The 27,001-nt window shown below is 36.8% G+C and overlaps 2 protein-coding genes and 2 pseudogenes across 2 annotated transcripts; 3 read left to right on the top strand and 1 right to left on the bottom strand.

The window, feature by feature from the left end:
• Positions 1-1,915: 1,915 nt before the first annotated feature.
• On the top strand, positions 1,916-4,990 carry LOC104095939 (pentatricopeptide repeat-containing protein At1g06143). Its single transcript, XM_070202016.1, has 2 exons — positions 1,916-3,775; positions 4,145-4,990. The coding sequence occupies exon 1, from the start codon at positions 1,980-1,982 to the stop codon at positions 3,660-3,662; it is 1,683 nt and encodes a 560-aa protein (XP_070058117.1). The 5' UTR covers positions 1,916-1,979; the 3' UTR covers positions 3,663-3,775; positions 4,145-4,990.
• Positions 4,302-7,174, bottom strand: LOC138891958 (peroxidase 17-like; annotated as a pseudogene).
• A 206-nt stretch (positions 7,175-7,380) lies between these two features.
• Positions 7,381-11,489, top strand: LOC104095936 (CO(2)-response secreted protease-like; annotated as a pseudogene).
• A 1,190-nt stretch (positions 11,490-12,679) lies between these two features.
• Positions 12,680-22,291, top strand: LOC104095937 (uncharacterized). The gene is made up of 15 exons (XM_009602189.4): positions 12,680-12,986; positions 13,946-14,034; positions 15,047-15,113; positions 15,230-15,345; positions 16,843-16,909; positions 16,997-17,045; positions 17,155-17,240; positions 17,378-17,643; positions 17,753-17,808; positions 18,663-18,748; positions 19,404-19,496; positions 20,169-20,496; positions 20,678-21,228; positions 21,541-21,763; positions 21,844-22,291. The coding sequence occupies exons 1-15, from the start codon at positions 12,786-12,788 to the stop codon at positions 22,068-22,070; spliced, it is 2,505 nt and encodes an 834-aa protein (XP_009600484.1). The 5' UTR covers positions 12,680-12,785; the 3' UTR covers positions 22,071-22,291.
• The last annotated feature ends 4,710 nt before the right edge of the window (positions 22,292-27,001 follow it).

Genomic DNA, 27,001 nt, shown 5'->3' with positions numbered 1-27,001 from the left:
TCACCCGAGTCCCTCGGTATCTCAACCAAATACACCAACAAGTCTTATGACATCATACGAACTTAGTCGAAACCTCAAATCACATCAAACAACGCTAAAACCACGAATCATACTCCAATTCAAGTTTAATGAAACTTAAAATTTCCAACTTCTACATATCAAATCAAGTCCGATTGACCTCAAATTTTGCACACAAGTCATAAATGACATAATGGAGCTATAAAAACTTTCGAAATTGGATTCCGACCCTGATATCAAAAAGTCAACTCCCTGGTCAAACTTCCAAACTTAAATTCTTGTTTTAGCCATTTCAAGCCTAATTTAATTACGGACTTCCAAATAAAATTTCGAACATGCTCCTAAGTCCAAAATTACCATACGGAGCTGTTGGAGTCATCAAAATTCTATTCTGGGGTCGTTTACACATAGGCCGACATCCAGCCAACCTTTCAACTTAAGTTTTAAACTTTGGAACTAAGTGTTCCAATCTATTCTAAAAACCTCACCGGACCCGAATTAACCACCCTGATCAGTCACATAATAATTATAAAGCATAAATTGAGGAGTAAATGGAGGAACGAGATTCTGAAAGTCAAAATGACATGTTGGGTCATTACAAAAACGGTGTAGTTAAATTTATACGTGGTTTCTAGACAGATAAATTAATTTGATCCTGAAGTAATAAAATAATCGAAAAATTATGCAATACTTAGCCTTAGGATGTAGACGAAATAATAGAAGCAACAGTTTCGGAAGCAGGGCACAACAACAACGAAATCAAAAAGTAAGAAGATAAGATTGTATTTGAGCTTTTGTATAGAATTGAGCGTAAATTTGACAAAAAATTCATCTCATTTACAATGATAACTGAGATCAATATTTATAGCTATGTATAGGGAAGGATGTCCTATTATCGTGCCCTTCTTTAATGTCAATTACGAGGGACATTGATGAAGATGTAACGGTGAACATAAATGCCAAATTTTCTGTAACGGGTAATTTCTCTTAATGTCATGGAATATTCTCTATTAAATGCCACCGGGCGAAGAGCATTTATCACATCTTTACGAGCGTTATTCTTTCCGGTGACAAACAGAACAGTTGCCTTCGGTCTTTGGCCATCCCCGTCTTGGGTTCCACGTGTCCCTTTTTTGGATAGCCACGTGTCATAACATATTTTACCCTATACAATATTTATGTAGCATTTTTATGTTGATTTAGTGTCTTAGTCTTACTTTGGCAGGTGATTAATTCGTTTTCAGTTCTAGTTTCTTAAATAAGGGTAAGATTATCTTTCAAATATGCATAAGTGACATTACAAAAGTTCACATGGAATATTTTTTAGTTCTTAGTCAAATATAATCTCAGGAATAAATAACTTATTGAGATATTTCTTTACTGGAAAATATTGTTGCACAATAAAGAAATTTAGGGGTATACTATTAAAATAAAGAGTTACATTATTAAGATGGGAGTATAAAATATATAACCCGTTAAACTATCCTTAGAATATAAATGAATTTCTTGAAATTTAGAGGTGCTTGCACAAATGACATCAGGGTAATGACTTAAGAGTATTGAAAATTTATATATTTAATACTTAACTTACTTGAATTGAGGCATAATTATTACTCTTCAATTTATGTGTCTACATTAATATTTGGGGAGTTCATTTTTTATAATTTTTTAAATATTTTATAAGTATTTTGAAATATGAATTATTATAACTTTATGATTCTTTATACATAGTTTTCAAATATATTTATTTTATTTTAAAAAACTTGAAAATTTATGTTTAATTTTATGGCCAAATTAAGAACTTTAACCATTATACTCCGAATCTTATTTTAAAGATCAAATAGATATATTTATTCAAGACTAAAATTGAAACTTATATCCAGTTTGAGTGCGCAGTAAGAACACAAGTTCAGTTCTTGTACTTCTTATTCAAGCTTTTCATTTTCACAGCCTGGATATCAATGTCCGCAAAGAACAAAATCCTTTCTATAGTAAACCAACTGAAAATATGTACAAGTTCAAAGCAGCTGGAATCCCTTTACACTTTGATACTAAAATATGGCGCTGCAACTAAAGACTGTTTCTTGATGAACCAATGCATTGCCACATGTTCTACACTTAATAGCACAGATTTTGCATCCTTTGCATTTTCCCAAATGGAAAATCCCAATGTATTCGTTTACAACGCATTAATAAGAGCTTTTGTTAATTGTCACAGCCCACTTAATGCTTTAAAGTTGTATATAGACATGTTTAAAAAACCTCAAAATAGTCCAAATAGCTACACGTTTTCGTCAGTAATTAAGGGCTGCACGTTGATGTGTGCTTCAAGATTAGGGGAATGTGTTCATGTGCAGATTTTGAAATATGGTTTTGGATCCCATGTTTTTGTTCAAACTGGTTTAATTGATTTTTACTCTAATTTAGGTAGAGTTGATTTATCAAGATTAGTGTTTGATGAAATGCTTGAAAGAGATAATTTTGCTTGGGCTGCAATGGTTTCAGCTCATGCTAAGGCTGGTCAGTTGGGTGGTGCTAGAAGTTTGTTCGATGAAATGCCTGAAAAAATTACCCCTGCTTGGAATGCTATGATTAATGGGTATGCGAGAACCGGGGATATTGAGTCAGCTGAGTTGTTGTTCAGGGAAATGTCGAGGAAGGATTTGATATCGTGGACAACGATGATTAATTGTTACTCTCATAATGGGATATATGGACGAGCTATAGAGGTTTTCTGTGACATGAAGAGTAACTTGATCACTCCTGATGAAGTAACAATGACTAGTGTTATTTCTGCTTGTGCGCATCTTGGTGTCCTGGATCAAGGAAAGGAGATGCATCTTTATGTTATGCAAAAAGGTTTTGATCTTGGTGTGCATATCGGGTCTGCATTAATTGACATGTATGCAAAATGCGGGAGCTTGGAGAGATCACTCTTGGTATTCTATAAATTGAGGGATAAAAACCTTTTTTGTTGGAACTCTGTTATTGATGGACTGGCTGTTCATGGTTATGCAGAAGAGGCATTAGCTATGTTTAGCAGGATGGAGAAAGAGAAGGTAATGCCGAATGGTGTTACCTTCGTCAGCGTTCTTACAGCCTGTACACATGCAGGGCTAGTTGAGGAGGGTCGGAAGAGGTTTCTAACTATGGCCGGGTACTATGGTATCATTCCTGAAATGGAGCACTATGGTTGCATGGTTGACCTATTGTGTAAAGCTGGTTTGCCAGAGGAAGCACTTGAGATTATTAGAAGCATGAGAATGGAGCCAAATGCTGTTGTTTGGGGTGCTTTACTTGGTGGGTGCAAGCTTCAGAAGAACTTGGAAATTGCTCAAGTTGCTGTTAAAAAGTTGAGTATTTTGGAGCCAAAGAATAGTGGCTATTACGCCCTCCTAGTGAACATGTATGCTGATGCAAATAGATGGAGTGAAGTAGCCAGGATCAGGGCAATCTTGAGAGGATTAGGAGTAGAAAAAGAATGTCCAGGTTCCAGTTGGATCGAAATAGAGAAAAAGATCCACCAGTTTGCTGCTTGTGATAATTATCACCACTCTTCACAGGAGATTTATTCCTTACTAGATGGATTAGATGGGCAACTTAAGCTGGCTGGACATGTTCAAGCGCTTGGATTTGTGTTCTAATGACATGGCAAAGCCATTGTTGACAGCATAGACTTCATATTCAAAGTGGCTAAATATTTTGTATTCTGTTGCGGTGAATTTAGATCTGGAACTGTACGTTCAAAGAGGCAAAGGTAATGCAAATTCATTCGAGTCACTAATCTTAAGCTATTTAAAATCATCGCAGCAACCGATACATGGACATTTCGTACATCTAAAGGTTCATAACTACAGTATTCAATTAAGTACAAATTCATTAAGAAGTTCACACTCTTGGTAATGTTTTTTTTTGTATGTTCGTTCTGTCTTTCTCTTTATTATTTGATGCTTTAGAAAAATGATAACACCAAAGTAAAATTGGGTGATCAGGCTTTGAGATGAAAATGGAGAATTTTGGAAATTTCAGAAATCATCTAGGGCGAGGGGAAGTTTGAGATTAGGTTGCACTGTTTTGCCTTAGGTGGTTGGCCTTTAACCTTTTTTTCTTTATTTCTAATTTCTAGTACATCTGGAGCTGCACTTAATGCCAAGGCGGGAAGTTACTGTTTGAAGTAAAATCTGAGCTACCACAGAATATGGATTGTATCTAGACAACTCTGAGTTCAGAGTTTCTCCAGTTGAATCAGTGGCTCGGGCGATGAAAGTTCTCTCCTCTCCTTTTTAAGACTCTAACCGGTGGCTATTAGGCACTCTGCAGTTCCTCCTTATCTTCTCTCCTGGGCAGCCAGATTGCAGGTCACCCATCTTTATCATCCCTTCAACAAAGGCCTTAAAGAATTCATCTTGGTTAGCGCTAAACCACCTTACATATTCTCTTGTTAGATGGTATTTAAAAAGTGTTTGATCTGAATTTAGAAATCCTCGTCCATTGACCAAGTCTTTGAAGTACTGGTTATCAAATACTTCAGGTGTTTCATCCAAGTCTCCTGTCACATTCCCATCTCCACCAAGTGGACAAAGCCTGTCTAGCTTTTTTCTAAATCTTTGTTCAGTAGCAGGGTGAAGCCGGCCTGAGCCAGACTGGTTATATAGGCGAAAAATGATGGAAAAGCACCTTCCGTTGCCAATGGAGCGAGAACCAGAAAGGGCTACAAGAGTTAAATCTGCTGAAGAGATCAATGAGGTAGCTTGCATTTGATCATGGACTTGGCATACTCTTGTCTGAGTCTTCTTGATTTGCTGTTAGGCTATCTAGCCTTCCCAATTTCACTTCCCAATTAGGACCTCCACTCTGAGTAAAAACGGAAGTAACAAAGAAACTCCTCTCAAGAAACTATAGCTAAATACATGTTTAATTTTTCTATGATGAAACCAGAAAAGATGAGAATAACAAGGAGCGTTTTCTATTATTATCTTCTTGCTAGATACGTTGCTTCATTATCTTATACAGCTTCTTAGTTTTGTTCGATTTACTCCTCAAATTATGATTTACTCTAAAAGGAAGAAGAAACGTGACTGTCATAATACATGAAAATGACCACCAATTTAGTCACATAGTGCAATAGTCAATTGTACAACAACAACATACCCGGTGTATTCCCATAGTGTAGGGTTTGGGGAGGGTAGTGTGTACGCAATAGTCAATTGTGTCTTCGCTTTTATAGTAAGCTTATTTTGAAATACTACTTGTTTATATTCTCGTTCTCCTTTTTTAGCTCTTTTGTTTTATTCTTCTCTCTCTCTCTCTTTTTTCCATTTTTGGTGGGAGAGAGCTACACAGAAGCAGAGGAATATCAGTAAGCAAAACAAAAACAAAAAAGGAAGAAGAAAAGAGTAGCATTTGGCTCTTTTCGGAAGAAAGAAGTGAGAAGGTGACAATGTATTTTTACCAGTACAACAGCATTTCTGACAGCCACGATTAGGAGGTCAGCGCAAGATACAACGCCAGGGAAGGCAATCTCCAAGGCTTCCTTGACCCATCTACAACTTCGTAATACCTGTGTGAATTTATATTAAAGCTAGTTTTTCTCCTAGTTTGGCGTGTTATTCATCAATAATGAAGCATCAATCCCTACTTTAACACCAAAAACAAGAACTCCCATATCAAAATAAGAAGAATCTGAAGTATCTATAGATTAAAAAAGAACTCATTTCTTGAGCTGCAAGCATAATTACATTGACAAACAATCATGGAACTGCAAACACATGACTGAGGCAGCACTTCAGGGTTCTCTTTCCATGGCTTTCCTCATAACATCCCGGACAATAAATTCGGCTTGTGGGGCACCCAAAGGTGTGGCCTAATGGTCAACGAAGTGGGCGGAGAACCATGAGGTCTCAGAATCAAATCCCAACGGAGACAAAAAACTGTAGGTGCTTTATGGGAATCTGCCCAAGCCTTGGTGGGCAGAGTTACCTGGTACTTGTTCTGGTGGGAGGTAGCAAGTACTCAATGGAATTCTCGACGTTCGTGCAAGCTGGCGCGGATACCACTGTCATAAATTTAAAAAAAATCGGCTTGTAGGCAAGTTTATGAGTAGAAAACTGACTGCAGAGCAGCAGGCATGGCTGCCATACCCAAACTAAGGTGGAGTAGAAGCCCAAATAAAGGTGGCATAAGTATAATCTAAGGACCCGTTTGGCCATAGATTTTGCCAAAATAAACTTGGATTTTATTTGGCAAACACATGTTTGGCCATAGATTTTGCCTACATTTTGGCCAAATCCCAAATCTCAAATTCCAAATCCCAAATCCCAAAACCAGCTCAATAGTTGGTTTTGGGCCAAAATATCACTATTATATTTTTTAAAAATTGCCTCAAACTTTTGTATTTTATAAAAGAGCCCACCATTTATTATTTTGTAATGATGTTGCTTCATCTTCTCGGTCATCTGATAGTGTATCATGTAGTTTATTATAAAATGATAATTTTGTATTAAATTTATTTATATTCAGGACTATGGTTTGCGATAATATAATGAATGTTATTGATAATGGTACTGTTGGGTATTTGTGATAGTTTTTAGAACTTATGGGTATAAGTCATGTTTCATATTTTTCTAAACCAAACTTCACCCAAAATAGATGTCTAAACACATTTTCATCTTCAGACCAAACTTCACCCAAATTAAATTTTTCAGAATAAATTTGGGAATATATGGCCAAACGCTAACTAATTATAATGAAACCCATGAGATATATTGAAGATTTGAATAGAGCGGAATAGATATAGTAAGCTCATATGACTGATCTCAATTTATTCTCTAGAGGCATAGTTGAATATTGGTTAACCCTTTAGCAAAAAGCACAAAGAATGTATAAAGGTCTCCTTAACCTCAGATGGATTACACAGAGAACACTATTTTCTTTTCTTTTTTGTAGTTATTCTCTTGTCATGATCTGCCAGTGCCACACTTTCTTTTTTAATTATTATTATTCTCTTTCATGATCTGGCAATACATCTTACAATGATTCTTATAGTATTATAATAATCAATAGGCTAAGCTAAGCAAAGAGTGAACAAATGATGAATCTCTACCACTATGGTCAGATTCAACATTTGTTCACTGTCAAATCTTTTGAAAGCTTCCATTGTTAATGAGGAAACCCCTCAATTTTCTTTCTTCTTTTCATCCTTGTAAAGGAGTGATTATGCCATTCCTCACTTGCTGGAAGGTTACTGTGTAATCTCCTCTTGGTGTAAGTTTTGCGCAATCAATAAAATACAAAATCCATTTAAAAAAATAAAAATTAAAAAAAATCAATCATGTGATCATTAAAATTAGCCCACCACATTAGACTTGTGCAACTGATTTATGGAATGCTTGTTCAGCTAGCAATGCGTGCACGTAGGAGTACACTAAACAATAAGATCACAGAACAGATCAATCCTTTCCCCTATTTAAAGATTACTTTCTTTAACTGCACTTTCATGCACCCAAGGGTGTGGCCTAGTGGTCAATGAAGTGGGTGAGAATCATGAGGTCTCAGGTTCAAATCCCAGCGGAAGCAAATACTAGGTGATTTCTTTCCATCTATCCAAGCCTTGGTAGATAGAGTTACCTGGTACCTGTTGCTGGTGGGAGGTGGCAGGTATCCCGTGGAATTAGTCGAGGTGCGCGCAAGTTGGTCCGGACACCACGGTTATCAAAAAAAAAAAAAAACTGCACTTTCATCAAGTTTTGGCATAAACATGAAAAGGGTTTCTTTAGTTTTCTGGGTTTGTCTCTTATTAGTTTATTTTCTAAGAGAATCCAAGGCAGTTTCTCAAGCAGAAGGCCATGGCAGTTACATTGTTTACATGGGTGCCGCTGGTTCATCCAATGATGTCGCTAGAGATGATCAAATTCAGCTTATGAGCTCCCTGACAACAAGGTAATTGGTTCTAATCTATAACCATGTTTAACATTCTGCACTATGATAAAGTTGTACTTGTATTGTTATCACTTGTCAGGAACTTGATTACAAGTCTACTAGTTCATTAGTTGTTAAAGCTTTACTTAATTAAATTAGTATAATAAACTTTTGCTGATGTATTTTGATTTGTCGCCAGATACTACTACGGTCACTATACCTTGTAACATTGAGTGCAAACTTAATTAGCAGAATATATGTTTTTTTTTGGAATTCTTTAACCATTTATATTATCATATATACAACACACCCACAGAAGCCAATGAGTTCACCTGAACACACTGACTGCTACTATTTGCATCTGTCCCGTATTAGAATTGTAATTCATGCAATCTATCTTTTAACATTGTATATATTGCATTAGGAGAAAGAATGCAGTGGTGCACAGCTACAAAAATAGTTTCTCAGGATTTGCAGCACGTTTATCAGATGCTGAAGCTCAGTCGATTGCTGAACAACCCGGAGTTGTCTCTGTTTTCCTTAATCCTGTATTTCAACTCCACACAACGCGGTCATGGGATTTCCTAAGGGATCAATATGATCTGGTACATGATTTTTCTTACAGTTCTGGTTCAAATTCAACTTCAAATGAAGCAGACACCATAATTGGCATTTTTGACACTGGTAGGAATCTAAATGCAAAGTCTTCTTACACTTTGTTTATTCTTATAACACTAGTAAACCATGTATCATGTATTATGTTTAGGAATATGGCCTGAATCAGAGCGTTTCAATGACAAGGGTATGGGTCCAGTCCCGTCCCGATGGAAAGGAACTTGCACCAAAGGTTATGATTTCAATTCTTCCAGCTGCAACAGGTAACGGTCTTTGTTGAGTTATATTTATCCAATAAGGGCTATGTAAAATTTCCGAAAGTGGATTACAGAGGTATTGGGCGACTTTCTTAAGGTTTTGGACGTGATGCTCAGATTTTCAGTCTGTCTGTCTCGAACTATTTCCTATTCAGCTTACTAAGTACCTTGCTAGGTGTATCAGTTTGATTAGAAGTTTTACTGTCTACATTCATGGACATGTATCAGGAAACTGATCGGCGCAAGGTTTTACGATGACGGAGGCTCTCCAACGCCTGTTACAGGGACACCTAGGGACCATGATGGGCATGGTACTCATGTTGCAGCCACGGCAGCAGGGAGTCCAGTGGCAGGTGCATCTTATTATGGGTTAGCAGCAGGAACAGCCAAGGGTGGGTCTCCAGGGTCCAGGATTGCAGTGTACCGTATATGCACACCTTATGGATGTAGTGGATCGGCTATTATGAAAGCATTTGATGATGCCCTTGCGGATGGGGTTGATATCATAAACTTATCAATTGGTCAACCAGCTGGAGCAGAGTTCGAGTTTTCAAGAAATCCTATTTCCATTGGAGCCTTCCATGCTGTAGAGAAGGGCATTCTTGTTGTCTCCTCTGCTGGAAATGATGGCCCTTTACGAGAAACTATTGTCAATGTTGTTCCTTGGATTTTCACAATTGCTGCTACAACTATCGACAGAAACATTGAGACACATATTCCCATGGGCAGGAACAAGCTGATTAAGGTATTTAAAAAGAAAAACACAGTTATTCTAACCACTAGCTATCTTTCAAGAACATCTTTCAATACCTTGTTGATTCTTGGGGTGGAGGTATTAGCTTTGTTAATCTCAGTAAATCTCCAGTTTATCCATTGCTGGCCAGTGAATCTGCCAACTTAACTATTTATGACGGGGTGGCAAGGTAATCGGAAGATTGAAATATATTAGTTCCCATTTCTAGGTCTCCCTTGGAAATAAAATTGTACATACCTGCAACTAACTTGGGGAAATTTCAGAGAATGTGAACCAGATTCACGCGACGAACACAAAGTCAAGGGTAAAATTGTTGTTTGTGAATATCACGTTGATGATTATTCAATCGAAGATAGGCTAAACGAAGTGAAGAACAAGGGTGGCATTGGATTTATATTAGTTATTCCTGATGATGAACTCGTAGTGGCACCCAAACTAGGATCCTTTCCAGGTGTGGTAATCACTCAAGGGGATGGCATAAAGATTCATTCGTACATCAACTCAACAAGTTACTCACTTTACTTCTCAATAAGCACTTGGTATTACATACTAACTGCACTTTCATATTTTCTCAAGGAACCCTGTGGCAACAATTCTACCAACTGTTAGTGTAGATAATCTCAAACCAGCTCCTGTTGTTGCTTTCTTCTCATCAAGAGGCCCTGCGTACAATACTCCAAACCTCTTAAAAGTAAGCTATCCATATTTTTTCCCATCAATTTGGACCACTGCTCGATTTGTGCCCCTCGTGCAGGACCATGCTAGTCTTCTTTCTAACTTTCAATTTTACTGAATATCTCCAAAGGGATATAGTAAGGACTCGTGATTGATGCATACTTATGTTATAAAGCAGAAGTTATGATCCATGCCAGATTGCCTGTAGATCACATACTGAATGGTTTCTGACATGTACTTGCAGCTGGATATTGCAGCACCAGGGACCGCAATACTTGCAGCTTGGCCCGCAAATGACACAGAAGTGGCTCGGTCTGGCCAAGCACTGCCACTATTCAACATCCTCTCAGGGACTTCCTTGTCTTGTCCTCATGTTTCTGCAATTGCTGCAACACTGAAGTCTCAAAATCCCACCTGGAGTCCAAATCAGCTATAATGCCCACAGGTAGGAACCTGATAATAGTTGAAGTATGTCAGTGCCACTACTGGCGGCTCTTGCAAAAGCAGTCTCATTCTCTTCTTCTTTTTTCCCTCTTTTCTTTTTAATAGCTTTTCAGGAAAGCAACTTGAAGAGTCAAATGTTAATCAATAGTGCATACGGAAAGTACCTTGCCACGCCATATGACTTTGGTGCAGGAGTAGCAACTATGTCTGGACCACTGAAACCAGGTTTGGTTTATGAGACCGAGATCACAGACTATCTGCAATTCCTCTGCTCTACAGGCTATAACATGTCAACAATAAAACTCATCTCTAAAACACTTCCAAACAATTTTTCATGCCCCACCAACTCAACTGCTGAATCAGTCTCCAATATGAACTACCCATCAATAGCCGTTTCTATATCCACAGAAGAAGAAACCAAACAAATTACCAGAACTCTAACTAACATTGGTGAAGAAGAAGAAGCAGTATATATAGCTATAATAACAGCACCAGATGCATTGAGAGTCCGAGTGACTCCGATAACATTGAAATTTACAAGTCGAGTGAAGAAACTGAGCTATCAATTAACTTTCAAAGCTACATCTTTAGAGACAGAACTTTTTGGATCAATTACATGGACCAATGGGAGGTACAAGGTTCGAAGTCCATTCGTTGTAACATAACCTTTTAAGACCAAATTGCTTGCAACTTTGTAAGCATCTGCTGCTTAACTAGTTTCAGAAAAGCGTGTATGCCAATGGATCCATTAAAAGTATATAAAATTTGTATATTTTTTTGTAAATAACATTCAAAAATGTGTGTATATATATGCCGTGTCATTCAAGCCGTTACCATAAAACATTGTTGTTACTATTGTTTGCTACTTGTTGCTTTATCTCCACTGTTCCTTGAGACGAGGGTCTATAGGAAATAACCTCTCTATCTCTATAAGGTAGGGTAAGGTCCGCGTACACACTATCCTCCGCGGATCCCATTTATGGGAATATACACTGGTTTTATATATATATATATATATATATATATATATATATATTTTTTTCCGGCTATTATTTTGAGAGCGATCATTTTCCATTCATTTTTTGGTCCGTACAATACTTGTTTTCTAGCAACAACTCGCAAAAATGCCACGATAAACAATACTATCTATTGATCCTATTTTTTTTTTGTTGTTGATTAATATGGAGACCTTTTAAGAGCTGCAATCACCAAAAAGTGAGAATTGTATGTCGATTATAAAGATGGGAAATATTTTCATAATGGCTGAAAAGCCAGTAAAACAGTCACAAAAATTTATGAATACAGTCACAATAAGTTTTATCCATCAATTTAAAATCCGTCAGAATTTATGGCCAAATTTTGGTGAACCATCAGGATTTGGGCATCAATTTGAAATCCTCATTATTTATCAAAATTTCACTACCTAATGCTAATCGAAAATCTACTTTTTGTAAAAAATTTCTTTAACGGGATCAGAATTTAAACGGACACACTAAAAGATTCTATTTGTGCAAATCTCCCGTTAAACAATAGAGAGAGTGCGTGCTTCAATTTGTATCAAATTCGTATCTCCCATTGGAGGTAAAATTTCAAAAATAGTCAGATTTACAAGTTGTAATTGAAAAATAGGCACAATTTCAAAAGTAATCGAATTTTAGCCACTTTTCATGTAAAGATAAATCTGAACGAAAACACTGTCCAAAATTCGGAAAATATTCCAGCATAATATACTGAAATTCCAGTATAATATACCGGTCCAGCATAATATGCTGGAAGTTCATACACATGTGCACCAATCTCCAGTATATTATGCTGGATCGGTCCGTCTTGCAGCAAAATGATGGCTATTTTTCAATAATTTTGCAAACGCTGACTATTTTTGAATTACAAGTCCGAAAACTGGCTAGCCCGTGCTATTTTTACAAGTTGGATGGTTCTTTAAATTGGGCCTTTGACCAGCCCAATCATTTTAAAACCCAGCCTAAACCTTCTTCAGTTTCTGTTACTCCCACTCTGCTTTCCCTTAAACCTGTTTAACACCATCTCAGATTCTCAAATCAACCTTCGAACTTGCAGCAGTTAATTAGGAAAAACTAAAGAGCAAAATGGGTTTCAGAGGAAGAAGGTCAAGAACTCAGAGAAAGCACTTCGTTCAAAGCAGAGAAAACAATTGGAAAAACAGCAGCGAAAATGTTGGTTCTGATGAGCAACAACAAAATGCTGCTACCACTGATAATAGAGAAAACAGTAACCCTACTTGGCAACGGTTTGCCACCCAAAACCTTGCATTTGATGAATATTACAAGGTATACTGTCTTTTTTCTAATTTTATAGTAAGACTGTACTTAACTTGACTAGAAGTTAAAATGTTAACTTGGGTTATTTTTTATTGGTGAACATGAAAGAAAATAATGAGGTATTGATAGAAAAGTTAAGTTCAATAGGATATGAACAAAACATCCTATCAAAGTTTAAAGTTTTGGATAATTTAATGAATTTGAATTCCTGAAAGTTGTGGAATTTGTGTGGAAATAGATTGGTTTCAGACATTTTGAGACGTCCAAAATGGAAGATTGTCATTTATTTATTTATTTATGGTGAGAAAGACGGCATGATATGTTATTAATCTAAATTAGTACCACTACATGCATGATGCTTCGTTCGAAATTGCTCAGACAAGCCAAAATATTACAAGTACCAGGAAAAATTGTCTGTTGGTAGGCACAGAGGCGGATCCAACTATATTGGTTCAACTTTTAAGGTTCTTAGTATTGAACTCATTATATTTTTAAAGTTACGGGTTCATATCTACTCGATGTTGCAACTTTTGTAAATTTTTACACATAAATTTATGCTCTACATCGAAAGGTATGAGTTCAATTGAACCTGTCCCTATAATGCTACATCCCCCCTGGGTGGGCAGGCAATATAGACATGGGAGGGTAAGCTAGGTAAAAGTATTTATAACATCTTCTCTTAAGTCCCTCTTTTGCAAGTAGATCAGCTATAGCATTCTGTTCCCGGATCTGCAATCATGTAAAATAGCAGTATATATTGGAGAGTTAGTGTATAACAAATTCGTAATTTCAGTAAAGTCAGTGTCCACTTCCAATGGAAAATTATCATTTAAGTTAGTGTAATATGGTATAAATTGGAACAGGGAGGAGTAATATATTTGTTTGTTTGGTTTTTGTATACATGCAATGGTATATTGGTATATATAGAATACATGGATTTGGGTGATAGTATGTGCATATCTGTGTAGGAGCAAGAAATTGTGCCACCAGAAGAGTGGAATACTTTTATGGACTGTCTTCGAAGTCCATTGCCTGCTGCTTTCAGGATCAATTCAAGGTCTCTGTCTCTTTTCATTATCATTTGATAAGTTTTCTGTTTAACAGCTAATCACCAATGCAAATAGTTAAGTGACATAACAAAGATTGTATAAATGTCCTTATCATATCATAGAAATCTAATTTTTACATTAAGAAGTGTGATTTAAAAGGACTCATTTCTTCACGCATTCTTTCAATTCCTTTTCCCATTTCCTTTATCCTCAGTTTCAATTTGTAATATTAACAACTGAGTTTGTCTCTTCTGTCAGAAGTAGTTGATTATATATTTCTTATTTTTGGTTCCTCTTATTATGCTTATTTGGATTTTTTAGCAAGACTAGACTTTGTATCCTTTCACGTGGACTGAGGCTAACTTTGCTATGTGTTACAACAAATGTACAAAAACTGATGTAAACAATAAATTTGTTGTGCACTTTTGAGCAACTGTCTATCATGTGAAAAAGCTTTTAGAAGCTTTAAAATTCTCACTTGTTCAAGAACTTTATACTGTTTGTATTCCGGATGGTTTACTTTAGTTACTGCAATAGTAGTATATGCCCATATTTCCTGTTTATTTGCAAGTCAACCTTGTTCAGAGTAATCAACTGCAAGTAGCATATACCTGCTGCAATAACTTAATGTTATCTTCAATCATTATTATATGAGGTGCAGCTTTAGAATTTCTGATTAAGTTAACAAGGATTCAGAAGAAAACATATTCCTTTGGCGTTGAGGGCTAGCTCACCCGAGCTCCCTGGCTTCCACAATTGAAGTGGAGGGCGTAGCATTCCCTTACCCTTTCTCCCTCCGCCTCCCCTCCCCTAATGTAATTAAAAACAATTCAAAAAAAGTAGCCAAAAGAAAGCATATTCCTTTAAACTTCAGATTAAATGAATAAAAACCTATAACTTCAAGTTCCTAATTGGAAGTGAAAGCCAAAATAAACTTGCTTATAGTAAAAAGTTCACATTGCTCTAAGGCGCTTCAAAGAAATGAACTAAATTGAGCTAATTTTTTTGTTAATTTTGCAGTAGCCAATGCTACTTGGAAATTCTATCCAAGTTGGAGAATGATTTTATGAAGTCTCTACAGGAAGAGGTGCATCAACTGATTATGCTTACTTTTTCTTATTGAATTATGAAATTTCTGCAGTATGTATGCAGCTCTTAGTTTAAAGCCTTCAGTAATGTTCCTAAAACTGTTTTGTGATTCAGGGGACAGATGGGAGTGAGGTTGAGGCAATAAGGCCATTGCCCTGGTATCCAGAGAATCTTGCCTGGCAGTCAAATTTTTCTCGCCAGCAGTTGAGGAAAAACCAAATACTTGGGAGGTTAGAGATGCTGTTTCTGTTTATGCTGTAACTTTTGAATAGTGTGAATTAATTACAATCTGGAAAAAGATCATACCTAAGTCTATTGCAAATGATAATAAATATGGCTTTTTGGAAAAGACATTTCAAGTTTTCAATACCTTGTTATGAGCCAATTATCTATTTGACCTTTTCAATACTTCAACATCAGTTCAAATTGTTGTTGACACTGGTGCTAAGCTTGAGTCTGAAATAAGTTCGCTCTTTGAGTTTCCTTAGTTCCTTTCTCTCTGCTGGTATCACATGTAGGACCGGGAAGAAATATCTATTTTTTTTCCTTTTCTCTGAGTAAAGCGTCTGTGTAGTACTTTCTTTTTTAACTTTTTAAATTTTATTTTTTCAATTGACTCACTTATAGCTTTCTACTGTATAATTTTTGATAATTTCCTCCATATGATTGTGACATGCATATAATTGTGATCTTAGATGGTTATGACATTATTACCGCGAGGGGAAAGGGCCAAAAGATAACCTGAACTATTCGAAATAGGACAACTTTGCCCTCCATTTCGTTCTTGGCACAAAAATGCCCTCGCTGACGCCGTTAGTCAACTAGCTCAAAAATGCACTCCCCACTAGCCAAATAGCTCAAACATACCCTTCCCACTAACGGTTGCTCAAGAACAAGGGGAAAAGGGTCAATTTTGCCCTTGAACTATTCGAAATGTTGGACTATAATGCTAACATACCCATAAGATAAGACCAGTGCACTCGAAGGTCCTTATGAAAAAAACATAACCAAGCCATCACAGGTGACATTCCCTCATCTTTTTCTCTATATTTGCCGCTAACACCTTTTGAAGAATGTGATCATTGCTCTTTACACATTTTAAAGTTCTGTTTTGGATGTACTTTGCATCAGCATTTCATTCGTGCCGTTTTTCTTTATACCAATTAGTTGGGGTTAAGGTTAGCTGTTATTGGTAATACTTACATTTGGTCCAGTGTTTGATAGAAGTCTCTTAGGTTTTGATTAGAGATTGCTACCTTTTACTTAAAAAAGAAAAGATTTGGTTAGAGATTGCATGATAGTATACGGATAAGTGTGAGATTTAGAGAAAATCTTAATCTCTATTTATAGAGAGTCCTTAATTTCTTCAAAGAGAGACTATTGAATGGTGGAACGAACGGGTCCCATGGAGCAGAAGGGATATAAAGGATTCAAATAGTTGGCTTCAACTTACATGGGATTGAGACATGGTTGTCGTTTAATTATGTTCAAATGAAAAAAATGCACATCTCACATAGAAAATTTTATATCTAGAAGTCCATGTCCTGTTCCCCTTTCTGGACATCAAAAATCTTATACCTTTCCTAGTAATTCTCCCCACCTCAATTGAAAATTGTGCAATTCTTTTTCCTGGAATCTGTGGACAGTCAAGAAATTTACGGATTATAATTGAAGACAACTTTTGGTTGTCTCTGGTATTGATTTTTGTCATCACACAAAACATTCAGGTTCCATGAGTTCTTGAAGCTACAAAATGAAATTGGTAACATTACGAGACAGGAGGCTGTCAGCATGGTGGGCCAACTATTGCTATGCTGATTTGTTTGGTATATACAGGTTACGATTGTGCCCTTTATTTATCTTGCGACTGCTTTGACTCAGGTTCCTCCTCTGTTCCTGGATGTACGACCCGATGATTTCGTTCTTGACAGTAAGCTATTCTATAATACTCTGTATCTAAGTTTATTTTGCATCTCTTCATTAATATATGGATATCAAACTGGATAAATAGAAGCTTCACTTTTCCCTTTATTGTGCAGTGTGTGCAGCTCCTGGTTCAAAAACGTTTCAGTTACTTGAAATGATACACCACTCAGCTGAACCTGGATCATTACCCGGTGGAATGGTCTCCTTCTTTCCTCATTTTTTCTCTTAAAATCAGTGTGTCTATGCAACTCTCTCTGTAGCTCTTTCACCTATTGTTGTTGAGACGCATCCTTGTAACATATTTTTTAGTTCTCTTTGAAATGCCTCATTATATAGGTCTTAGCGAATGATGCTGATGTTCAAAGGTGTAATCTTCTCATTCACCAAACAAAGAGAATGTCCACTGCCAACTTGATAGTCACGAATCATGAAGCACAGCACTTTCCTAGCTGTCATTTGAATAGAAGTTATGCAAAAGGTTCTGAGCCTCGAGAAGCAAAGGAACTTGATATTGATCAACTTCTATTTGATCGTGTCTTGTGTGATGTTCCATGTAGTGGTGATGGCACTTTACGCAAGGCTCCTGATATATGGAGGAGATGGTAGTTATTTATGAACTACTATAGTCATTTTCACTCTCATTTTGCATTCTACAATCAATAAAATTGTCTTCTGTTCCCTCCTAACCCCCTCTATTTTTCTTTTGTACAGGAATTCAGGAATGGGTAATGGTCTACATGGGCTACAGATTCAGATAGCAATGCGAGGTTCATTATACTCTCTCTCTCTCTCTCTCTCTCTCTTAATCGTACATTATTGTTCTAACTCAAACAAGCTGACCGTCACTGACCTATCATGGATAAGAATGAGTTTGTTGGTTATTTCAGAGATTTACTATTATGAGTGTAACACACAAACGATAAGATAAGATAAGTTCATGTGAGATGATTTAACCATGTCCTATGTTGACCTTCAGGCTTTGCGGTCCATAGATATGACAATATGATAATTGAAGGTAATAAACGGGATGAGGTAAACCTAAAATCATAAAGAGGGAAGTTGTCTCAAAGTTTTAAAATCTCTCGAAATCATAGTCTTAGCTAAGAACAGAACATCATGGAAGTAAAGGATCCATATATGCGGTCTAAGGTTAGGAACCACTGTCATGACCTGAATTTACAAACTGCTTTTATGCCACAGTTGCACCAAACAAATAAGAAAGGAATTTTTAATGCACATCAAAGAGAAATTGCATAAACAGGCTATTTTATATGCTTGGTTAAAATTTAAAAGATTCGGCCCTTCCTAAGTAAAGATAGAAAGGAAAAGATTCTAGTTGCTCGAACAAGATGGATTAGAAAACCACAAAAGCATGAGATGAATTTTATGTCTTTCAAGAAGCAACAGCAGTTAAACTATAATTTAGTTGCTCGGATTGTTGTGGAATCCTGGCTATATTTTCCCTGCTAGGGATGTTTATTCCTTGAGCAATATAGAATAGAGAAGTTTAAGTCTTTAGGAGAAGTTTCTCGAAGAGTCTGAGCTTTGGAGAGATGCTAGTAACTAGAATGGCATGAAAGGTTGCTGAACTGACACATGGTTGTTCTTACATATATTTCAGGTATGTCTTTGCTTAAAGTTGGTGGAAGGATGGTTTATTCAACTTGCTCAATGAATCCCATTGAGAATGAGGCTGTGGTTGCCGAGGTAATTTTCAGAAAGCATCACATATTTATTACGATTCTGTTAACTGTGTAGCTTTTGTCACAAAATGAAAAATTTTGCTCACTTTTTGCTTCCCAGAAAGTCAATGAGTGATACTACCAAAAGTAGAAGGAAAAAGAAAAGAAAATTACTCGATTACGATAGGGTGGAAGAGCTAAAAAAGGAACCCCTCATTGAACTCTTTAGTCATTGCAATGGCTGCAAATTTTTAGCTGATTTTCTTTTTTACAGCGCTCCCTTAATTCTTCCCCCTGTTCCCTACACCCTGGTTTGTCTGACCTTATATCTACAAATGTGGTGCAAGTGTTCTTTCTCTTTGATTTATTTGTATGTTCTCCGTTGCGTCAACTACGATATCCTGGATTTCTCTCTTCAATGTTGAACAAAACTGTAAAATAAGTAGCTGAATGTGCAGCCTCTCTGTCCCTAGTATTACAACCATTCCACAAAATTACTTTTTCTGCTGATGTCATAATCATCATAATTCTCCTGAATGACAGAGAAATAACAATATTGATATTGCATTGCATAATTCTCCTGAACGACAGAGAGATAACAATATTGATATTGCATTGCAACTTTGTAAATTCTAAGTCCACCTTTCCTTCTCATAAAACCTGGTTCTCTTGTTTCTCAGATTTTAAGGAGGTGTGGGGGATCTGTTGAACTCGTTGATGTTTCCAGTGAACTTCCTCAGCTTGTTAGAAGGCCAGGTCTGAAAAAATGGAAGGTTTGTGGTAATTTTTCTTGGTGCTCATTTGCGATCTTTTTCCTGTCTGATATTCGGAGATGACAGATTTTGGCTAACTTGCTTTGCACGAGGTTGGGGCATTGACTTTCAATGTTAAGGTTGTTATAGTAACTAAAATGGAGAAGGGAGTTTTACTTAGAGAATTGCTTATCTTGCACAGGGATCTTGCTTTTTCGGTTTTTCCAATGTTAGCATGGTTGTGGGATTCATGTCAAATCAAGTTCAAATACTATAAGACTATATCTGGAGTGGGGATACCCTTCCAGTCGAGATTAAATTCCTAAGACCTAATATTAACTACTTGAAATTTACTATCATATTCACATGTATGAAAAATACAACTAAATATAGGCCTTTTTATACAAGGTGAAGAAGGGGCTGTAAGAAACCAAATCCTTTATAGTTTGCACAAGGTAATTCTTTACCAAATATTGTAACTTTTACCAAGGTGCTGCATAGGTTTGCCTCCTTTACTTTATTCTGTATTCCATCTTCCATGTAGTGTATTCTGTAGTAGCCTTAGATCAGTCAGCTTACTTAAATTCTAGTATCCATCCTTAAATTCTTATTTCCATTTATTCTACACAGGTATGATAGCTTTATGCTGCTTCATTGAGTTTTGATTTAGTAATCAATCTTCTATGCATGCAGGTTAAAGATAAAGGAATGTGGTTGACTTCTTACCAAGAAGTTAGTAATTCTCGCAGAGCTGCAGTTGTTCCTGGAATGTTCCCCTCTGGCAAAGCCTTTGTGGATGCACCTGATGATGATGCGAGTAGAAGTCAATTGCCTGATAATGGGAGTAATAGTAACTCTCAAAATGGTATTGCGGTGGTGCAGGATCCTGCAACTCAAACTACAATCTTGGATGAGGAAGCTTCAAATTTGCCATTGGAACGTTGTATGAGGATAGTGCCACATGATCAGAACACTGGAGCCTTCTTTATTGCTGTCTTTCACAAGCTTTCTCCTTTGCCAGGTTAGTTTAAACGTTACCTGTTTGTCAAAAGTAGAAAATTGGGGCATTTAACATTTAATTATGCATGATATGGCCTAGTTCTGATAGAACATTTGCACTGATATCATAATGCAATTTTCTATCTAACTTTTTTAGTTGTACTTGTGTAAGTATTGAGGTTCTGTTCTTTATGACTTTGTAGTCATACAGAAGAAGCTTTTCGGTCAGCCAGGGAAGACGACTTCCAGAGGCAATTTCCAAGCACAAACTTTTACTGAGTTCAAAGATATTAATGCTGATGAAGTTGAGCAAGTGGATTCTGTAGGTAACCAGCTATCTGAAGCAACTATGGATGATGATGATATACTTGAAAACGCAAAGGATGAAGCTCCACTGGATACTGACCCCAATAAAATAGTGGACGAAAAGAGGCCGGAGCAGATTGAACCTTCCGATGATGGAAGATCTGGCCCCGAGTTGGATAGAGGGAAAAGGAAGTTACAAATGCAAGGAAAATGGAGAGGGATTGACCCAGTAATATTTTACCAGGAGGAGGCAGTTGTGGGTCAGATAAAGGCTTTCTATGGCATCAAAGAATCCTTTCTATTCAAAGGTCATTTGATTGTAAGGAATATTAATATCAACCATGTGAAGAGAGTTTATTATGTATCTAAATCTGTGAAAGAAGTTCTCGAACTCAATTTTTTAGCTGGTCAGCAGCTCAAGATAGCTGCCATTGGGCTCAAGATGTTTGTAAGTCGCTCAAAATCGACACTTGAAATTTCAATTTCTGTTCTTATGACTCATCTTATACTGGAGTTTCGCGTGCATGTGTTTGAATGTCCATGATTTACAAAGTTTGTCTTAGAAAAGAACTTAGCACCCTACACCTTCCTCCCTCCCTCTTCTCTGAAAAAGGAAAGGAGGTACAGTACAAAGCAAGTTTGCTAAGCCCTCTTAAAAAACAAGTAGCAAACTACAAAAGCACTATTTGGATATTTTCCTGTGACTTCTGTCTATTGTACTATTGAGATGACCTTCCTGTCTTGTCTTTCCATGTTGCAGGAGCGACAAAAATCGAAAGATGCTGGTGCATTCCGCATAACATCTGAAGGGTTGCCATTGCTGTTGCCACATATAACCAAACAAATACTGTATGCATCTCCGGTAGATTTCAAACATCTTTTGCAGCACAAGAGCGTTAAATTTGGTGATTTTGAGGACACTGAATTTCGGGAAAACGCTTCAAAGCTGCAATTTGGTTGTTGTGTGGTGGTTTTGAATAAAGGTTAGATGTGATCTTGTATCTTCATTTTGGTAGACGCGATTGGTTTGTTCTCGCATAACTTTGCTTTCTATTTCTTTCAGACAATAAAACCTTGTCAGAACCTCAAGTGGATGCATCAACTGTCGCTATAGGATGCTGGAGAGGCCGGAATAGTATCACAGTGATGGTGACTGAACTTGATATCCAAGAACTCCTAGAGAGGATGTTGATGTATATGGAGGAGAATGCAGATAACAAGCCATTGACTGCTGAGGCAGATAAAATAGTTAAAGCAGATGAAGCTGAATTGAATATATCATTATATTGAAAAACAATGAGACAAATCATAGGTAAACTAACAATTTTGGAAGCCGTTATAAGTGTACCATTACAGGGAAATTTTTGAGATTTTGCTGCTTATTTGTTGGTTTATTCTGTTTAGCCAATTTTTACAACTCTAGATTTCAGATGAAAATGGAAAGAAGGATCCCCTTTGTAATCTTACTGTTATGTATTGTAATCAAAATGTTGAAGAACCAATTTATTAACTTTTGTTGGATGACTAAAAATCAAATCTCAGTCAATGGTAGAATATGAAATATTATGTTTTGTATATAATGCTTTTATAACTCTATAGTCTATTGGGCGAATGAGTTGGATGTTAATAATTAGTTTTCGAGAATGGTTTTAATGTAACAGATAATCAGTCTCTTAGTTATAAACAGATAATCTAGGAGCGTAAGATTCGTACATACATCTCAACATATTTTATGTTTTGTTTAATAATTTAAGTACAAAAAAATCTAAAATGAGTGTATATAGCAAACTTCAAACAATTCAGGGACTTACGTGTCGTTTATAAAAAAGGAAGTATTTTACAAAATTCATTTTGTTCGTGAGATAAACAAGATTTTAAATAGATTGATCAAATAATACAATAAGGTGAGAGGTTTGAAGAGGCATCGACTTTCTTACGCTCGTCAGCGGCATCGAATAGCCCGTGCGGCGCCTGCAGTTTCCCTCGCTGCAGGCCAGCCTTTCTCCTTTCCCAGGTTTTCCAAGCACGATCCTGTGCCTGTGGTGAAGCTTGCCTAGAAGGCCTGCTCCAATTGTGCCGCCTGTACGATGTCTAGGCTCTTGGCCTCGACTAGTTGTGGCGCTTCTCGTCTTAGGATCATGATCCATGCGCGCCCTGGGGGTTGGCTAAGGACATGTTTTGTCCCTCACCTAGAACTGAGCATCGCTCTCGCGTGCACAGTCCAATCCTCAAGCTTGACACTCGCCTCGTGCATCCGCACCCAGCTTGTGCCTTGCCCGAGTAAGGCAACCTTTAGTCCTTGGCCATTGTCATGTGCGTCTTTCGTGCCATGCCCATACATAGCCCTTGCGACACACTTCCATCCCGCATAGTGCAGTGTCGCCCCACAACTGCACGTTTAGGCTAACAGACCCTTGCTCGCATAGCTGAACCCAAGCCATGCTTACAAGTCGACACATGACGCCCCTAAGATAGGTGCATCAAGTATCCAATCGGCACAGAGGTCTCGATCCAACATTCGGCAGCCCGCGGGGCATGCACGTTCCACATATCGAGCCTCCAGCACCCGTTTGGTGCCCAACGCTAGCCCGAAGGCGTCGCGCCGTCCATAGAGTTTCCTAACTCGTATGGATACCTAGGACACTCCTTTGAGTCATCCAGACAGGCCCTTGAGGTTCCCCTCAAGGTCGCTCATTTGATACGACTTGGTGGCAGCACGTATGGGGGAGGCAGGTTGAGTTTTCAATACCTATACCCCCTTATATATGCTTAAAATTAAAAAGCCCAAGTTTTCTGAGTAGACAGGTCTACGTCAGAGAATCAGAAAGACCTTTTCTCACCGGTTCCGAATGAAGTCACAACCCCAAAATGCGGGTTATGACAATAAGCTACATTATTTAGGAAAAAAACTCAGAAGTTGTGACGAATACAAGAATCAGAGGAAAAGAGGGAATTGTTCAATTGGTTTTTACACCAATACAATACTAACTCTTTTTTTTATAAAAATGCCCTTGTCTTGTTGCAGAAATTGCAGTTAGAGAAGTCAGTAATAGTAGCTACACGTTCAAGATGAAGAAGAAACCACCATTTTATCAAACTTAGTCAAAGTTGATATACACTCATTTGGACGTACTTGGATTGAGTTTAAATTTTTACGAACGGATAACAGAAAATATTTATACAAACAAATCACTTGTAAGGTAATTGTCGATAGATGTTTAGAATATATTAACTGTAACCTACTAAAAATAGTACCTAACAACATGTTGCATGTCAAATTTCATAGATTGTGTAATTTTCCTTTAAACGTCGGTGTATATAACTATATTTGGATTTAACCATCATTCAATTCAGGTGGACATTGACTTGATCCAAAAGTAAATATATTCAGTGTTTTATTCTCCCAGCAAACAACGACGGTCAAGTTATTCCAGCATTTGTTTTTTTTAAATTTCAAACATGTAAATAGTCTTAAGTCAACTCAATTAATTCCGTTCCCATATACTTAATTCCTTAAAGATAATGCTGCTCCTAGTACGTACATAGAGATGTTAGTTAATTGTGGCTATATGGAACCCACTAGTGACAGGTGACATATACATCGAATAAGAATTTGAACAAATACTAGAGTTAAAATCGAACTGAGACAGCACACTAAAAGTTAAGTGGTGCTTCCCAAATCGACCAATATAACTATCTAAGATTTAAATCTTAGGATGTCAATCAAAATATATATCAATTATTTAAGATATATACATATATATACATATATTTTTTTGAAGTTACCGAGGTACGGTAACCCCTAACCAACATCTCCTTGTAGCCGAGCAACATAATGGGCTATTAATAAAAAACCATGAAAGCCGACCTACTGGTTCTTGTCCATTCCCTGAAGTGAATGAGACGAACTTCCACCAAGCTAAGCGTGGAAGAGGTCGTGGCCCCAGTCGTAGTCATGGCCGTGGTCGGGGAAAAAAATCTAATCATGGTAATAATAATGCACCAAAAAATCCTCCTCACCACCAACAATGGAAAAGGAAGGAACAAAAGCATGAAGCGGTGCAAGCAACAAAGACAGAAAATGCATGCTATAGATGTGGAGAAAAAGGGCATTGGTCACGTACCTGTCGTACGCCAAAGTACATGGTTGAGCTTTATCAAGCCTCCCTGAAGAAGACAGAGAAAAATACTGAAGCAAATTTTATTTCTGAAGATAATTTAGACTTCATGCATTTGGATGTAGCTGATTACTTTGCACTTCCGGAAGGAGAAACAAGTCATATGATCGGTGATGAATCTGTAGAAATGTAAATATTTTAATTTTTGTTGCTTGTAGTAGATAGTATGGTTATGTAATTGTTGTACATAAATAAAAGTTATACTTTGATTATTATTTTCTCTCATGATACCAGAAGTGTCTGAGTAATATTTGATAGTATAAAATATATTAACAACTTCTGAAGAGCTAACTGTTTGTCTAGAAGACACATGATACCAGTAGTGTCCGATAAATATTAGATTGTGGATAATAAACGAACGCTCTCGAAGAGCTTATATGCAAATATGTCATTCATATTATATGATTATGGTCAAAACATATGTTGTAGTAAACATGAAGTTTACTAATACAAATGGCTATCATATTGAGACTACAAATGACTAGAAGATTGAAAATCTTCATGTTTCCACAATCATAGGGGGTAAAATAATATGTATGTGAGAAGTGACCCGCCTTATTCTTCCATTTGTACTATGTTATGTATCACAGTAAAACATAAGTTTACTTAGAGATAGCACAAGTCATGATAAACTTGAAGTTTTCATTTGCCATTTTTAAATGAGCTATTTGAGAATTCAGATAAGCATATACTGAAGAACTTGAAGATTCTTCAAGAATTCTCTTGTGTTGCTTGTTCTCATAACAAATTGATTATATAAGCTAAAGTTGGGACTAAACCCCCTGAATTCTGGAATATATAAAAAGTAAATATGGGCCCATTCACCTATCATGTGAACCACTTATAGATGCATATATGAGATGGTTATATGTGTATTTATTGTCAACCTGCAGTTTGGCATTTGAAATTGACTTTCTCAATTAAGAGCATAATTTTTAGATTATGAAATCAAGATAGTTCATCTTGATAATGCTGGTTTATATCCAAGCTAGCTTAGCATTGAATACCTCCTATTAATGGCTAAACTATTGCTTATGAGAATAAAGTCTCACGTGTTGGTCTAAGATTTTCTAAATTGCATACAACAACACTTGTATGCATCAGACCAACAAAATATGATAAGTCCTCCCCTCACAATTGGTTTAAGATCAGAAATCAAATATTTTTACTATCTAATAACTTTTGATGTGTGGTATATGATTAATTTCTCTACCACAATGCACAAAGATAGGTTTCCCAAAGAAGATTGGGATATGAGTTTCTAACATTTGGGAGATGGAATAAACAACTGAAAAATATGCTATATGAATCGAATTATCATTAATATGATTCTCACTTAGAACATAATTCAAGTCAAATGCCAGAAGCATTTGCTGATCTAAAATTAAATATCATATTTCAGCTGCAAATGCTCCTATTATAATTAAAGTCCCTGCAGGATAAAGTTTACTGCACGCATGAAGCGTAGTAAACCGATCGGTTCCAAAGGTAATAACCCTTGAAAAATGATAGGAGCAAATGATCAAAATGATGATAATGAGGAGGAAATGAGCTCTAGAAGAGCCCACGATATAACATTTCATGAAACTCGAGAAGAAGTTCAGGTACCTGAAAATAAAGAAAGTGATGAGATCTCAATAAGTTATGCCGCTTAAGAACCGATACAAAATGATCGTCGATGATATATTTGATACAATATAGTTCACAATATTATTAAAGATTGTGAGGATCGGACCTGCAGTCCAGACACCTGAAGATGTCATACCATTTAAATGCAAGTCGTAACCTATATGACTCATTTAATTAAGTCTATATGAAGATCCCTGGAGGATTTAAAATGCCTAAAGCATATAGTTCAAAGTATCGTGAAATGTACTCAATCAGATTACAAAGATCTTTGTACGATTTAAATCAATCTGGGCGCACGTGACATAATCGCCTCAGTACATATTTGCTGAAAGAAGGTTGCATACATTACTAGAAATTCGACAAAAACCGACCAAGGTCGACCGACCAATTTTGGTCGATCAAAATACCGACCAA

The sequence above is a fragment of the Nicotiana tomentosiformis genome, chromosome 5, assembly GCF_000390325.3.
Source record: "Nicotiana tomentosiformis chromosome 5, ASM39032v3, whole genome shotgun sequence".
NCBI classification, from domain to species: Eukaryota; Viridiplantae; Streptophyta; class Magnoliopsida; order Solanales; family Solanaceae; genus Nicotiana; species Nicotiana tomentosiformis.
This window is presented reverse-complemented; position numbering and strand designations above follow the sequence as displayed.